General features: G+C 34.4%; 1 protein-coding gene across 1 annotated transcript in view; it reads right to left on the reverse strand.

Annotated features, from left to right (window-relative positions):
• dock4 (dedicator of cytokinesis 4) overlaps positions 1 to 17,500 on the reverse strand; it is a 209,184-nt gene that overhangs the window by 28,681 nt on the left and 163,003 nt on the right. The window contains 13 exon segments of the mRNA XM_056451516.1: positions 2,134 to 2,220; positions 2,469 to 2,617; positions 5,280 to 5,373; positions 6,824 to 6,884; positions 8,176 to 8,271; positions 8,397 to 8,423; positions 9,295 to 9,380; positions 11,368 to 11,516; positions 13,800 to 13,858; positions 14,166 to 14,266; positions 15,427 to 15,502; positions 15,588 to 15,682; positions 16,031 to 16,129. Coding sequence (XP_056307491.1) covers positions 2,134 to 2,220; positions 2,469 to 2,617; positions 5,280 to 5,373; positions 6,824 to 6,884; positions 8,176 to 8,271; positions 8,397 to 8,423; positions 9,295 to 9,380; positions 11,368 to 11,516; positions 13,800 to 13,858; positions 14,166 to 14,266; positions 15,427 to 15,502; positions 15,588 to 15,682; positions 16,031 to 16,129 — 1,179 coding nt within the window.

Below are 17,500 nucleotides of genomic sequence, written 5' to 3' on the forward strand. Positions count from 1 at the left end.
TGGCGACAGAGACCGCATAATAAGTCCTTAGGGGAGAAAAACAGCATTTTCTCAGCGCAAGTTTCAAACTGCAGCTGAACAAATGATTATAAATCAGGTAAATGACATTTTAAGTCCATCTCTCTATTTTGTAGTGCTGTATTTATACCACAGAAACTGGTAATGTTTGCTTTTCTTTGTTTTTTTTGGAGTTGATTATTGTGATATCCTGATTACAACAGTGAAATACAGGGAAATCTCTGTAGACTGATGGCATTTCATGCTGTTCAGCCTTATAATCTTAAAATGTGAGCAAAATCACCTGTTTTGTCATCCCTTTAGACATTAGGCTAAAGGATCATTCAAATAGCTCTAAAGCGACCTTTGTGAACTGGCAACGGTTTCTTCTTAGTTTTGACTGTCAGCTACAGATGTGAATGAATGGCAGAAAAAAAGTAGTTCCTCGTACAAAACAGTTTGAGACTTTGTGTTTGATTTTCTTTTTTTATATACACAATTATGCCAGCGAACCGTTGTATAAACGCAATATCACATTTGTAGCAGTGCGATGTGGATGTATAGACCAATTACCAACCTACGTCACACATGACGTCACACGGGTCCCCGGTTGCAAAAAAAACAATAGTAAAGATGTCGTGTTGTGCGGCAGGACGCCAAATTCGATAATAGAAAACTTAACTTTTACCATACACTACACTGCTTTAAGGCTAACTGCAGACGTCTTTAGCTATAAGGGAGCTGAATGAAGTGACACCCTAATTAGAAATGCTCGACTCTGTAGTTCTCATGTCATTTCAGGTAAGTTCACGCTATGCTGAATCATACACATTACTCATTTTTGATTGCAGAAATGATTTTAGCAAAAAATCGAACACTAAATGCTAAGAATAAAACGTGAAAGTGTAAGTTATTAAGGTAAACTTGGTTTTATATTCACACATTCATTCAGTGACAACTTGTGACACACTCCCTATATTGCTTACCACGGCACTTTGAATATTCGGTCTGAAATAACCTGCAAGTGTGACTTGAAAACAATATTAACACTGTTTATTTGATTGTGAACAATGTTGTACTTTGATTGGCTGCTAATATGATTTGGCTATTTAGAGTTTGCAAATAATACTTTTATAAAATTATATTATTAAGGAGAAAGTCCGAATGTGAGAATATAAAACCAACTTTCCCTCTATGTGTACGTTTACATACCCTGCTGTTCAGGTGCAGTTGTCTGTCAAAATGCAGTCGTTTTGCGTGTTGGTGATTAATTACCCAGGCCTTGTATAACGTTTATATACTTGGAGCTTCAATGAGATTGTATATTTGGGGCTGGATGCTTGGTCATTTAGTCTTATACAATATTCATTGGGAGCGTGCTATCCGAATGGACCTGTAACTTTAACGTTAATTTTGCCGAATAACTGCGCTTATCACTGGGTGACGAGCTGTTATAATACGCTGAAAGCAATATATATATATATATATATATATATATATATATATATATATATATATATATATATATATATATATATATATATAATGTGTAATCAATAAATCCCTATTTCTAAGACAACAACAAACTCTGTACCGCATCGGATGTCATTCCCTCGCTGTAAATGCTAGCGCTCCTGGTGTCTTTCTGCCACCTCACTACACGTGCATCCTGAATGTTTACAAACATGGTAATTGGTCTATATTGTCAAACAATGCACGCCTCCCACCAGTGCCGATATACAGCTACATCGCACTGCTACTAGAGTGTTATTGCTCAAAAAATCTATCAATAAATACAATTAAAATTTAATAAATAAATCCAATTAAAATTTTATGAATAAAATGTAAACAAAGTAACATAAATATTATAAAATTTACAAAAAAATTAAATATTATATAAAATGATAAAGATTTAAATGCCTAATTTATTTAAAAAATATATATATATTTTATGAATTAAAAATAAATTAGGCATGTTCATAGTAAACAATACAGAATTCATTTAGTTTGTTTAAATTACAGCAGGTGTAACAAATAATCATAAATAAATAAAACTATAAATAAATAAACACTACTAAATAGCACAATATGTACAAAATAAAATAAAATAATAAACTGCTTAGTCTATAAACTCACCCTCATTTTGCTGAGGTTTCTGTAGTCATAATAGGCTTCATACTGATTTGCCAGCTCTCGACATAGAATAATGCAGTTCTCCCAACACTGGAAATAAAAACAGATCAATTATTAAATCTGAAATAACTGTAACAAAATTCATTTACATTTAAATCAAAATCTTGACATTTACATTTTGATCAAAATGGCAGAGTAACCGCATTTCAACCTTTCAGCCACTAGATGGCAGTATGTGAAAACAAAAAGCAAACTCTCATTCAGCTGATTTTTAGCAGTGAATATGATTTTCTTTGACTGATTTTCTGCTGGATGTTTTCCATGAGACTTGGACTCACTTTGCCTCTGTCGAAGTTGTGTATGATGGTGAGATGAAGACACTCTTTCCTCTGCCATTCGCTCTGCATGGGGTACGAGAGGAACTCCCGCAGCGGCCGCTCCGTCCACTCCAACAGCTCATCATACAGCAGCAGAGTGTATGATGCCTCTGAAACACACACACACACACGCACACATATAATACTTTACTATTTTATACTTTCACACTTTTATATATTTTTTATATATAATTATATAAATTAATTATATATAAAAAACATTTAAATAAAGCATTACTTTTCAGAAAATAACATTATTCATTCATTTTCGGGTTAGTCCCTTTATTTATCTGGGGTTGCCACAGTGGAATGAACTGCCAACTTATCCAGCATATGTTTTTTACGCAGTGGATGCCCTTCCAGCTGCAACCCATCACTGGGAAACCTCCATACACACTCATTCACACACATACATTACGGACAATTTAGCATGCACAATTCACCTATGCCACATGTCTTTGGACTATGGGGGGAAACCGGAGCACCCGGAGGAAACCCACGCGAGCACAGGGAAAACATGTAAAGTCCACACAGAAATGCCAACTGACCCCGCCAAGGCTTGAACCATCGACCTTCTTGTCGTGAGGCGATCGTGCTACCCACTGCACCACCATGATGCCCAAAATAACATAACGGAAGCAATGTTATTTAATAAAAATGAACCTTCAATTTAAATATACTATTTAATGATAAAAGACTATTTTAATAAATAATATATGATCATGAATAAAAAAAAACAATAAGAGTACGTTTATTATTAATTCATACAACTTATTTAAAAATACATAATAATTGATCAAGGAATGGCTTGTCACGTGTTTGCTCAGACTTAGGCTACACTGCAAAATTTACATACCAAAAATATTATTATTCATATTACTGTCAATCCTTTGTAGAAAATGATATAATTAAATGATAGTTTTGGTCAGACTATAATTTCACAAAAAATATTATTAACATTATTAGTATCATTCATTTCTTTGTTTTCCTTAGGCTTAGTCAGTTTATTAATCTGTGGTCACCACAGCAGAATAAGCCGCCAACTTATCTAGCATATGTTTTACGTAGCGGATGTCCTTCCAGTTGCAACCCCGTACTGGGAAACATCCATACACACTCATTCACACACATACACTATAGCCAGTTTTGTATATTCAATTCACCTTTAGTGTATATCTTTGAACTTGTGGGTGAAACCCATAGGAAACCCACGCAAACATGGGGAGAACATGCAAACTCCACACAGAAATGCCAACTGACCCAGCCGGGACTTGAACCAGTAACCTTCTTGCCCCATTATTATTATCATTATTATTAGTAGTAGTATTTTTTTAATCTATTAAAAAATGTATTAACTTAAATATTAGGGGCAGATATTACATATTGCTAAATTATTGCAAAATATTGAGTATATTGCCAAATAAAAACTATACAAAACAACTCAAATATATACTGAAATTATTTGCTATGTATTTTAAATGTCAAGTGAAATTTTTACATTATCCTGTACTATATACTTTTTTGCATCTGCAAAACTCTGGTTTGCACTCCTTGCATCCATACGCCATTAAGTGTAATTGTGTCGTTTACAAATTAGTCTTTTTTTACTTATATTTTTAGATTATATTACATGTGTAATTGTATTTGTTGTTATTTCTTTTTAAAATTCGACTTTTTGTATTAATATTATATGTTAAGCACCAAGGGTGTAAGTGTAACGGAATTGCGATTCTCTGTAATGTCACCTTAGAATTATAAGGTTCTATCTAACATTTTTGTCAAAATTGAGTTATTCACATATTCTTATTAAACTTATTTACATTAAGTTTTTTATATTTTAAGACTTTTTATTTAAAAAAAACAAAAAAGCTTTTATCTACAAAGTGAGCCAATCAGCATTTCGAATGCACGAATAAGGACCAATCAAAATCAGCTTTCTTTGTCATTCTGCCAAACTGCTCCGTTTACAGTGGGAGAGAAACAAAAAATAGTTTCTTCTCAAAATTTAATTTAATTTAATTTAATTTAATTTAATTTAATTTAATTTAATTTAATTTAATTTAATTTAATTTAATTTAATTTAATTTAATTTAATTTAATTTATGAGGCAAATAATTCAATAAATAAAATTCAATAAATCATATAAAGCATTTAATTCAATAAATATGACCATAGCAATTACATAAAATTAACATCTGCGTTATTATAGAAAGTAAAAATGTAACTTTTTCGAACATCAACACATTGTTACTACACCGATTTTTATTTTTAAATTAAATTAATAAGCAGCCTGATTATATTTCTTGAAAAGTAGTGTTTCAATTAATGATCTGCCAGATAAAACCTTATAATTCCAAGCGGAAATTGACTTTTTAGAATCAGAAGGTTCTGTCTGCGTTGGTTCTGTTTTTTTAAACCCCAATTTGCAAATTTAAGAGAATTTTAATCATTTACATTTAGAGTACATTTAAGATTTATGTCATGTTCATGTATAAAAGAGAACTGTCACACACATATTGTTTGGTATATGGGATGCAAAAAGCTTTGAAGCTCAATATCTCAAAATCATTTAGAACGAAGAGGGATATAATTCTGATATAATTCCAAGGTGATGAAATGTCAAAGAATAATGTACAATAAACAGATTTTAAAAGGTTATATTATGTTACAATGAATTAACATCATTTATTTACCTTTACCATACATTTATTGTTAAAAAATTGAGAATGAACTTAGCTACAGATCAAGCCAATTATGTGGAGGGAATATTACCGGTGTAATTTTGTGCCTTCAAGTGCAGCTCATAGAGCTTGTGAATATAACGGATGTACATTTCTTCCTTATTCAGCTCAGTTTTGTAGAAGTTCTGAAAGAAACAAAACAGCATAAGCAGAAGATTTCTTGTAGTTACATTCAATCATCAACAACAATAATAATAAGCGTGTTTAAATGGAAATAAATGAACAGTACACATGGGGCCCTATCATACACCCGGCGCAATGCGGCGCAAGGCGCGACGCAATTGTTGTTTGCTAGTTTCAGCTTGGCGCAAGAGTCGTTTTGACGTTTTGCATCACGCTGTTTAAATAGCAAATGCATTTGCGCTCATATGTGTGCCCATAGGTGTTCTGGTCTAAAAAAGGAGGCGTGTTGAGGCGCATTGCTATTTTGAGGGACTCAAATAGACTGTTCAATAGATCAGTTCAAATCAGGTCTATAGTCCAGAGCAGAGCGCATTAGTTGTGCGCCTCGCTTACACATTGCTACACAGGGTGTACAGCAATAAGCAAATACCTTTACAATTAAAAAAGAATTAAAGGATTAAAATATTACAAAACATATTGTTTTCTAGCCTACATAAATATAAAAACCATACTTTCATGCCTTCTTCATCTCGGGGGCTTTTTCAGTTTATTCATAACAATTTGCTTTTGTATAATGTTATTATTATTAGCAGTATTATTTATTATGTGCATATTTATATTTGTTTTATTAAAAACAAGCTTAGATTTGCCCACCTGTCAGGTTTTAGACCAGTGTTTCCCAACCCTGTTCCTGAAGGCACACCAACAGTACACATTTTCAACCTCTCCCTAATCAAACACACCTGTATCACCTTATCATAACATCAGAAGAGACTCCAACACCTGAAGTTAATGGGTCAGAAAAGGGAGACATCCAAAATATGTACTGTTGGTGTGCCTCCAGGAACAGGGTTGGGAAACACTGTTTTAGACCATATGGGGCACAGCATGTGTGTTTGGATACAACTCAGTTTTTTGAACACACTTTGTTATTACTGTTCATTTATTCATTTGCTGGAAATTAGAACTGAACTTAAAAATAGTTTTGAAACAAATCTTTGTGCTTAACAAACTAAATTAATTATGTATAGGCTAATAGATATCTGTGCGTACAACACGTTTCCCTATCCACGAGACTGAAAGTAAATAATGAGGAGGCTCATCTCTCATTCTCGCGCTGTAGATTCTCTGTTTAACTGTTTTCTCTCTGGTGAAGCGTTCAGTTTTTCCACTTACAAAGTCTGCCATGTAAATAGCAAATGCGTCATGGCGCGACACAACTGGCTCTTAAAGGGAATGGGAGATGAGGCTCTGACTGCTTTATTCTCAAAACACACCTATAACTCATTAAGAGAATAAGCTCAACCCTGTTAGACCATGCGCCACGGCACAAAGCGTATTTTTCCATCCTTAAAATAGCAAAAGTGGATTCTGACACGTCCTGCACTTTGGGCTTTGGGCTTGGATCGTCAAAATAGAGCCCATGTTGTCATGTTCAGTAATAGAACTAACCAGAAGGTTGACTGTACATCCCATTGTTTTCCCATCAACCTCTCCGATCTTCATGCAGTCCCTGTGAAGAGATGAACAATATTACACACACAGAATGTCTGTGTTTCTGTGAATGAGTCTCTCTCTCTCTCTCTCTCTCTCTCTCTCTCTCTCCGTGTCAGTGTGTGTGTCTCTGTGTGTCCATGTGTTTAAAGATGTGCATCTGTTTGTGGTTTTGTGTGTTTATGCATTAATAGGAGTTCAATGTATGTGTGTGTTCATGTGTGGGTATGTGCTTGTGTTGTGCGTGCATGTCTGTGTTGCTGTGAATTTGTTTGTGCATCTGCATCTGTGTGTGTGTCCGTGTCTCTGTGTGTGTGTACATGTTTATGCATCTGTGTGTCATGTAAATGAGCATGTGTCTGTATGTGTGTTCTTCTGTGTCTCTGTGTGTGTATATGCGTGTGTGTGTAGATCTGTGTATGTATTTGTGTGTGTATGCATGCAGATGTGTGTTTGTTTTGTGTGCATGTCCATGTTTGTGTGAACGAGTGTCTCTGTGTGCGTGCATGTGTGTATATACATGTATGTTGTGTGTTTATGCGTGTATGTGGGTGGGTGTGTACGTGTTCATGTGTGGTGTGTCTGTTGTTTGTGCATGTCTGTGTGTGAACAAGTGTGTGCGTGTGTGTTTATGCGCATGAGTGTTTATGCATGTATAGGTCTGTCTGTGTGTGTGTGTTTATGCATGTATAGGCGTGTATGTGTGTGTTCATGTGCGAGTATGTGTGTTGTGTGTGCATGTTTGTGTTTGTGTGACTGTGTGTATGCATGCGTTTGTGTGTGTGTGTGTGTGTGTGTGTGTGGGTGTGTGTGTGTGTGTGTGTGTGTGTGTGTGTGTGTGTGTGTGTGTGTGTGTGTAAATGAGTTTGGGTCTGTGTGGGTTTGTGAATGAAGGTGTGTGTTAATGTCTGAGTATGTGCGTGTGTGTTTTATGTGCATCTCTCTGTGTCAATGTGTGTGTATCTCCATTTGTGTGTGTGTGTGTGTGTGTGTGTGTGTGTGTGTGTGTGTGTGTGTGTGCATACAGTATAGTTGTGTATGTGTTTATTTGTGAGTGTAGAATGAGTGTCTTGTGTGTGCATCTACATTTGTGTGTGTGAATGTATGTGTGATGTGTGTGTGCATATAGTTGTGTATGTGTGTGTGTTCATGTTTGAATGTTGAATGAGTGTCTTGCGTGTATCTGCATTTGTGTGTGTGAATGTGTGTTTAAGTGTGTGCTAATGTGATCGCGTTTATTCATAAATAGGTGTGTGTGTATACAGTATATGTGTGTTTATGCATGTCTAGGTATATGTGCGTGTGTGTACCTGTAATCCAGTAATCTCTCCATTAGCCGTGTGACTGTAGCGATGTGAGAAACTCCACTTTCTCTCCATGTTTCTCTCTCGATCTTCTTCAGGAGACTAAATCACACACACACACACACACACATTCAGTGATATTTTAACTCAACTAGACAAAAAACTATAATAAAACCCAGCAAATCTGTTTGTTTTATCCACATTGATCCACTTATTGATGATCTTACCTTGGATATGGACCAAACAGCGGAATTCTAATGTGGAAAAAAATAAGAAAACATTTGAACTGAACATGTACTTGAATTATTTCAGGTTATATACAAAACGTCTTAAGTTGAAATTAATACCTTTTACTACCTTTTTAATACCTTAAAAAAATGTTTAATACCAGCATGACTTAGAACTATAGTGGCGTAAATGAAATATCTGTCCAAATAGAATAACATATTGCAGATAACATTTACATTTATGTAAAGCAGAGGGATTAATTAAGATGTCACAATGGGTCTTTGTTCATAGTTTTAATCAATGTCTTATATGTCATCAATGTCAATAGTCGCTCTTCTAAGAACGGTTCTTCTTACGGTTGTTTCTCCACTGAGCCTGGAATGGCGCAGCATGATTACAAACCGTTTTCGGCCTGGAATTCTCAGCATGGTTAGACATGAGCACTGATGAAAATCACCTGTGTGCGCCACCTGTCTCGTGTCTCAAAGGAGCCAGGACAAGTCAGGACAAAGAGAGAACCAGGCCTGATTTGATCTAAATTGTGCCATTTTGGTGACTGTTGCTTTAAATTCAAATGAGATTGTGTTCCCAGCCCTCTTTTCAACAGAGGGCGGAGCTACAAATGCCCGTGTGTCAGCAAAGTGGCAGATTTAAAAACAAGACTAATGTCCTATGCTAATGAGGGAGAGATTGTCTTTAATGGGCGGAGCTTTCCTCCCTCTGATGACATGTACAAAGGGAGAATGTCAATTAAAGTGTTTTTATCAAGTGTGAGTATAAAATTTTTTTATATTTTTTTACATTTAGAAGCTGGTTATATTCATAGACTGATGCCACACAACTAGTTAATTGTTGATATTGCCACTTTGCTTGATTTAGTAAAGAATAAAGACTCACATGTTGTTAAAGAGCTCTCTGTAAGTCTCGTCTCCTTTGCCTTCTGACATAAGACCATCCAGCTTGTCTATTAGCTTGGCCTCCACCTTTACAAACAAACAAACAACAAAAAAAAAAAAATCACACATGCACAAAATATAATTTTTCATTCTTACATTTTAAGCTTTTACATTTAAACATAAATGTAAACATAAAATGTATGCTTTTTAAAGCGCCCCTTTGATGGGTTTTTGAATATGACCTTCCAAGCAGTGTGTAACACAGCTCTAAGTGAAGTAAAATCTCCAGCTAAGGCTTAAATCTGAAAGTGATTCATCTATAAAAGAGTCGACTCATAGGGGTTGAAATGAATCGTGGGGGTGACGAGTGTTTAGCTGTGCCTGCGTGATGTCGATACGGAACTCAAGCCCCGTCCATTTGCTGTGCGCGCAAACCCGGGAAAATTGAAACCCCCGGCCCCACCCACAAACACTGTAGAAAGAAAAAGAGGAAGACAAGCTCTGTAGCAGATCCCGGTTGAATCATATCGCGAAGACGCTGTGCTCTGAAGTGTGAGGGAAAGTTACCCAAACATGAGGCTGTGAAGAGTCAGTGGTTAAAGTTTATTTTTGCAAAAATACCTCAGCATTAGAGCCTCAGCCTTGTGCTGTGTTCCCATCATTTTTCTGATGGCTGCTTCAGCAATCTACATGCTTATAACGCGGCATTCTGTTTGTTAAAGGAAGGATCAGAAAAGACTATTGAAGTATGGGACTTTGTCAGAGCTTTACAGGAACTTTACAGTACACAGTGCACTGTTCTTCCTCCATTTCACAAGTGAAGTAACTTAAGTGCGTTTAAAATGGTTGTCTCTTTGTTTTCTCTAGCTTGCAAATTATGTATTTAATTGTGTTTTGTTACTTGTAACTGCTTGTACTGTTTCAGGTTAACTCTTTATATTCTCATATCGCGTCTAAAACCACATTGAAAACATGGTGCGTGTCGGTTTGTTTACGGGTTTAAATGCGTTTGTGAGCTCGTGATCCTCTGCCGTTTGTCATCGCTACGGCCACCGTCAGCTGATCTTGCATACGTGCGGCGGTCAAGTTTCAAAATAGTTCATCTTTTGCCGCTGTGTGGATTAATACTTAATGTGTGTCATGGTTAAGAATAGAGCAATATGTTAGTGTTAAACTGCATTGCTTTAATGCACTCCTGCAATGGGCTCACACATATACTCTGCACTCTGACTACTTCAACAATGTTTATAAGCCGTGGTGGGCATTTCTCTCTGTCTCATGCTGAACGCAGTTGACCAATCACAAAAGACTGGATCATCGGACCAATCAGCGCAGATTTGCATCGTGCTAAGGAGGGGTTTGGGAACAAATGAATTGCTGAACGAATCATATGGGAGTTGTTGGGATAATTAGGTAAAAATAAATACATATTATAAGACAATGGAGAGGTTTTTGACCTTGCATGCATTTCCGAATGTTGTTGGAGACCCCCAAAACCAAAATATGACCTTTTTTAATGCATGATAGGGGCTCTTTAAGTCTTAACATTTTTATTTGTTTAACATTTTCACAATTTGTTTGTAGAATTACACTAAAATAATGAGTTAATAATAAACAAATTATGTATGAGATTTTCCCTCTTTAAAAACCTGTAGACAGACATACCTATAGACTACAGATATGAATAAAAAGAATCAATTCTGGAAATGTACGATGTAGGAAAAACTTATTTTTGAGGAAACAGCCTTAAAAAATATGTATTTTAATTATAATCTACAGGCACAAATTGATAAAGTACAACAAACAAAACTTTAAAAGCATATTTTGAATGTTTTCATTCAATAACACCGGGGAAAATTACCTCTAGTGTCTCACCTTTAAAGCAAATGACATACTACGCGAGAACCTCAAAATATGGCCCAAATCCCTTCCCAAGTGTCATGATCTTGGTAAACAAGCTTGATTTTCTCTCATGCACAGCGTATTACAGCACCGCCCACACATCATTTACTGTGACACGAACATCACGCTGCTCTCACACGTTCAAGCATGTTTGACAGAGTGATTTCAGCACCTGTTTGAAGTTGCCGCTCCGTCGCTGTTCGCAGTCCATCATATCATGGAAAATAGGGATGAGGACGTTCCTCAGGTCCATTTGTGGGACCAGAGTCACCTCCATAAATGGGCCGATCAGGGTGGGAATCAGGTTCAACTTATAGTCGCCTGGAAGTAAACATAAGTGCATTAGTGTTCCCCTGTGGTAGTCTTTTTTCAATCTGTTTTGGTTATGAAAGAGTCTTCAGGAGTTCACACATAGCTGATGATTGATGATAAAGTGAGTTTGGCATGCTCATAAGATCCTTGAGCTCGGGGCTCCCTCCCATTTGCAGAGCGAGAGGGGAGTTTGAGCTCAGGTAGGTCTCGAGAACACCCCCTTTTGTTAAATGCTGATGGCAGATTATAACTGCTATGTAGAGATACACTGCTGGTTAACAGCTTGACTATATTGCTAATTTAGATTGATCAGCTCTCTTATGACACATGTTTTTTGGACTGTGGGAGAAACCCACAAAAAGAAAGAAACCCACGCAAGCACAGGGAGAACACGTAAACTCTGCACAGAAACGACAGCTGGCTTGCTAAGGATTTGAATCAGTGACGTTCTTGCTTTGAGGCAACAGTATTAACCACTGGGCCACCGTGCCACTCTATAAATGGCAATGTGGAGGAGTAGGGGTGGAATGGGGGATTCTTCAAGGTAAAGAAACTCTGGCTATTTATAGTGAGTTAGGTATCATCTGACTGGTCAATGTGGGACCAGCCGTGTTCAATCATAATCACATGCTCCACTCGAATTTAGCTTATGAATAAACTTCAAGTTCAATGCGTTCATTTGTTCTCTGATATCCACATAGTATGTATGTGGCTTACCTGTAGATAAGTGCAAACTGTCTCAAGAAATTGTTTAATATGCTAATTTATAACCATAGAAATTCCCCCTAGATTGAAAAGCTCAGCTTTGACCATATTTGGAAAGGCCATGAATAATAATGAGCTCTACTCCTATATGAAAACATACGCAGGAATTAATATCAACCTCTGTATAAATAGATGAGTTAATTTATTTTTTCAAACACTTATATTCAGCATTTTACATGTGTTACTGTAGTTCCCTCATTACAAACACAAGCAGCAAATTTCACAAAGTATTTTAACTAACAAAAGATACATTTAAACAGACCATATGCCTCTTCAGGTGGCACTGAACAAATTTATAATCCATTATTATCTAGATTTTGCATTCTGATGACAAACTGTGATGAGATGAGACAGTCCATGCCTGGTTGCATTACCTGAGAGCTCTATAATGCCAGTCTCATTTTTAAAATAAGAGACCCACATGCATAGTAGGTAATACAAGCTTGAATAAATGTAAAAATAAGGACAAAAATTAAGACTGTTGTAATCTCACAAGGAAATGTTGTGGCGGGTCAAATGAGTGTGCATATTAAAGATCCCATGAAGATCTTCAGAGTCTGATAGACTTATTTTTTTTACCAGGATTTTACACTCATGGGATTTACATGTGAAAGAGGAAACAATGGTGTGTGAGGCTCATGATATGTCATTTCCATGTATTGAACTCTTATTATTCAGCTATGCCTAGGAATACCCAGATTTTTATTCCATGGCACATTTAAAGCCATGAACCAAGCTATGAGGTAAATCAAAGCATTACAAACCTTAATTTGAAGGAAATATATTAAAATTAGACTTCATGGCTTTAATGAAGGAAAGAACTACAATCCCATGAAGCATCCCAAATATTAATAAAAAAAACAAAAAATGGGGAAATATAGGACTATTGATTTAAATATATGTTGATTATATCTATAGAAACAACAAATAAATAAAAAATATTTATATACTGTAAATGTATATATTGACCCGTTGATCAGTGATTTTTTAGTACATAAACGTTTTTTAATTGTACTCACAAACATGAATATTTATGTGGACAGAAAAGTGAAATCCAGTTCTAAAAATCTAATTATCTGTATTATGTATGATTTTAAAGAAGATTGAAGAAGTTTTTTTTGCTGAAAGGGTGGGATTTGGTGATTCATTTAATACAAGTTAATGGTTACCTGTACTTTAAGAGTTAAAACACACACATGCACGCACGCACACACACACACAGGCAAAGCAAAATAAATCGATCTCCATGATATACAGAGTCATATGAAGAGAACATTATTTACAACATTATTACCTCTAATTCACAGCCTCAGCAAGCTGTGGTATTAACTTTGTCTTGCCTGTATATATTTAAGATTTTTTTTTTACTTTCAAAGTGACATAGCTGCTGACTTGCAAAAATAAACGAATAAACAAACAAATAAATAAATAAATAATCATTTTTTAATGTTCTGCTGAAGAAAGAAGTCACTTTAACAAGTTTTACTTTTTGACTTTCAAGCAACAGTCATGCTAAACAAAACTTACCCAAATGCTGCCACATGCTGAAAATCTCACAACCGATCATCACTCTCATGTCACCATACCTTAAAAACACAAAAATAATTGTTCAGTTAAGAATCAAATTAACAAAATGTAAATATAATCAAAATAAACAATCCTAAAATTATAAACTGATCATTTTATACAGGTTTACCTTTAATATATAACTCGCAAAATGCTCACCATATAAAACTACCAATTATCCAAATCCAATAAACCCACAAACCTGCTGCTAGACAGAGTGTCTCATTACACAAAATGTCTTCTTTCATACTATTAAAACCTTTCAAATCTTATTCTCAGTAGGAGTCTGATGTTGTAAAGGGGGGAAAACAAAAAAAAACGTCTTACTTCTCCAGAACTTTTTTCCTCTTAGAAGGTGGAAACATTTCCAGTTGGAGGCAAGGCTGGTTGATGAATATTATACAGAGATAAAAATAGGACTCCCATACCTACGGATAAAAAGACAGTTAATTAAAATATAATCATCTGCATTGCAGGTGCCATCTTCCCATGATGATTTCATAAAGCACACTGAAAAGAAACTTTGTTGGAAACTTTATCCGACCACAAAAAATACTTTCAAGGTTATGTTGATTCTGTCATATTAAATCCTATTTTATTTCATTTAGATGTCAGAAGTGCATGCTCACATTATTTGACCACACATTTTTATGGTGTAATTGTGATTGTGATGATCTACTGCATTCACACTCACATACATAGTGCTTTACAAAAGTCTGAATTTATTAGCATATTTAATAAAACAGTTAAAGTTACAGGCTATTATTACTGAATAAGCAGCAAAAAAGTATTCTTAAAAACAAAACAAAAATTATACTAAAATGTACACTTTTTTTGTATTTATTGTAATAAAATCATATAAGATTTTTAAATCATATTTTAATATGTAATACATAATACATTACTGTAATAGTAATAATATAAACTAATCTGCATGTTACCTTTTGTAACACACTGGTTAGGTTAAATTTCCAAGTAAGTAAGTTTCATTTATTTCATTTTTTTTATTTATTTACTTTAGTTAAGGCAGTAAAGTAGTTTTATAATACAATTCTTTTTTATTTTAAACAGCCCAAATTATCTCAGATATCACTCTAGAATGCACATTTGGCATTCAGTTGTGTCATAATAACCACTTTTTGGTTTGTTTTATATTATAATATTTTATATTATATATTTGCTGCAATTTGTTATTATATTATATTTTATATACATTTTATATTATCTGTAATATTTTATATTTAGTACCTATTATATTAATAGGAAGTAAAATGTTTGTGTGTAGTCTAAAGTATGTACAAAGTGATATTAATCTTTAACAATGATTTAAATTAGAGATGCTTGCTTGCATCTCAAAAAAAAAAAAAAGCGATGCTTGCTTATTATTTGATATTATTTGATAAATATATTTGATAAATTATATATTTGCTAAATTTTTTGATAAATATTCAGATTAACAAACACAATGTATATATATATATATATGTGTGTATGTAACATTATATATGTTTTTACTATCACCTTTGATCAATTTAATGAATAAAAATCGCCAGACCCAAACTGTACTGTAAATATAAAATCTCCTCACCTTGAAGTCAAACTTCTCATTTAGGAAGCTGTTTCTCAGGGTATCGGAGAGATACAAGATGGTGGTAATGATGACACTAAACACAAACAAACCAAAGCGTCAAACACTAAACATTTCTTTATTTTACCTCAATCGTTTCATATCTGTTTTTCTGCTCTTACTTATTAGCGACCAGCCTCATCACAGTCCAGTCCTTTGGAAACATATCCGGTCGGATCAATATCCTGAAGACTGTGAATAACTGCAGGAGAAAACTCTGGGGGGGGAAAAAACAACGTAAGAGATTGAACATTTAGCGGATTAAGCTAGTTAAAATGCCGCAATCTGGCAAAGTTTATTACATTTAATTTAATATCTTTATGTTAAAATATCATTTTGTACAGAACAGAAAAAACAGAATTTTGTGTTTTTAAACTTAAAATAAATTAGTCTGTAGTATTCAAAATATTGCTTTAAATGAAAAATGTTTTATAACGTGCAGATTTTTTAATTTACTTACTTACTGTAATAAGACTTTATATGTCAATGTTTGCAATATTCGGTCCAGGTTTAATTCCTAAAGAACATTATTTGATAGTTACTACAACGTGTGAAATGATTTTACCGTTAGTTCATCTTTAGTAGGAAATCTACTGAGAAGCTGCTGGTATTCTTTATCCTTCAGCTGTCGAAGCAGCGTGAGCAAACAGGCCACAAATTCACCCTGAAACACAACAAAATTTCTTAGGTTTGTTATTCAATCCACTTGTTCAGTCTGACGTTCCGCGTCTCAGTTTCTGGGTCAATTTATTCGATAACACTATGCTTGAAGGGGTGTTCATGAGCCTCTAGTAAACCCTTTTTACCATACCTTAGTAACCCTTAGAAAACCCTAATCATTACATGAAGCATGAGATTTTAATGCATGCTTACAGCAACTGTCATAAGGTGTCTTGGGTCATTATAAAAGCAAAGGTGACATTGTTTGAGATGTCTTTGCTATGACAACTTGACATAAGCAAACACATTATAACCATCTTTGTCATGTCAAATTGACATCAAGACAATGTAACTCATCATAAATCTGTCATAAACACGATTGTCACGAGGTTATAATTGCAACAAAATCTTTTACATAGAGTCAGAAATATTAGCACAACTTTTACATTTGAGTTCTTTTATATATTTTTCCACAATTTTTATTGAACGGAGAGAAGATTTTGTCAACACATTTCTAAGCATGATAGTTTTAATAACTCATTTCTAATAACTGATTTATTTTATCTTTGCCATGAAGACAATAAATATTTGACTAGATGTTTTTCACAATACTAGTATTCAGCTCAAAGTGCAATTTAAAGGCTTAACTAGGTTAATTAGGTTAACTAGGCAAGTTTGGGTAATTAGGCAAATAGGGTAAGGGCTGATTTATACATTCGCCTTGCGCCACGTCACAGACTTCCGGTGAGTGCGTGCGAACCTCGCGAAACGACAAGGCTTTTATACTTGATGCGCTTGCCGTTTTTTTAAACGACAAGGGGTGGTCAAAAAAAAAATTATTAACCGTAAAAAATCAGACGGATAAACAGAAGTAGGAAGTTTCCGGAACTACGTCATATCATTAATATAATAATTATTAAATAATTATTTTAATGATTATAACATTTTTTATAACTGTTCAAGATTTTTTTAAAACAAACTTTTAACGCATCACTTGCTTTTGTTATTATCTTGGACAGTTTTACCTATTAAAGTTTATTAATATATTAATGACAAGAGAAAATGTGTTGCTCTTCAAATATATATTTTTAATATGGCAAAAATAAAAGCAAAAAAAAGAACATTTACTAAAAAATACTGACTTTTTTATATTTAGCCCACTCCACAACTCACACATACTGTCTGGCTAGTTTATGTCCTCTTCTTATATGCTAAAAAGGAAATAATGGTCCAACATTCATGACCATTATCACCAATAAAGCCTAGAAACACAGGGCATCAGATAGGTTAAAATTTTTTTTTTCAGTTATCAAATAAATAATTAGTTAAAAGATTTTAGTTTTGTTACTACTAAATTGTTTTAAAATCTAAATTG

The sequence above is a fragment of the Danio aesculapii genome, chromosome 25 (assembly GCF_903798145.1).
Source record: "Danio aesculapii chromosome 25, fDanAes4.1, whole genome shotgun sequence".
Taxonomy (NCBI): Eukaryota; Metazoa; Chordata; class Actinopteri; order Cypriniformes; family Danionidae; genus Danio; species Danio aesculapii.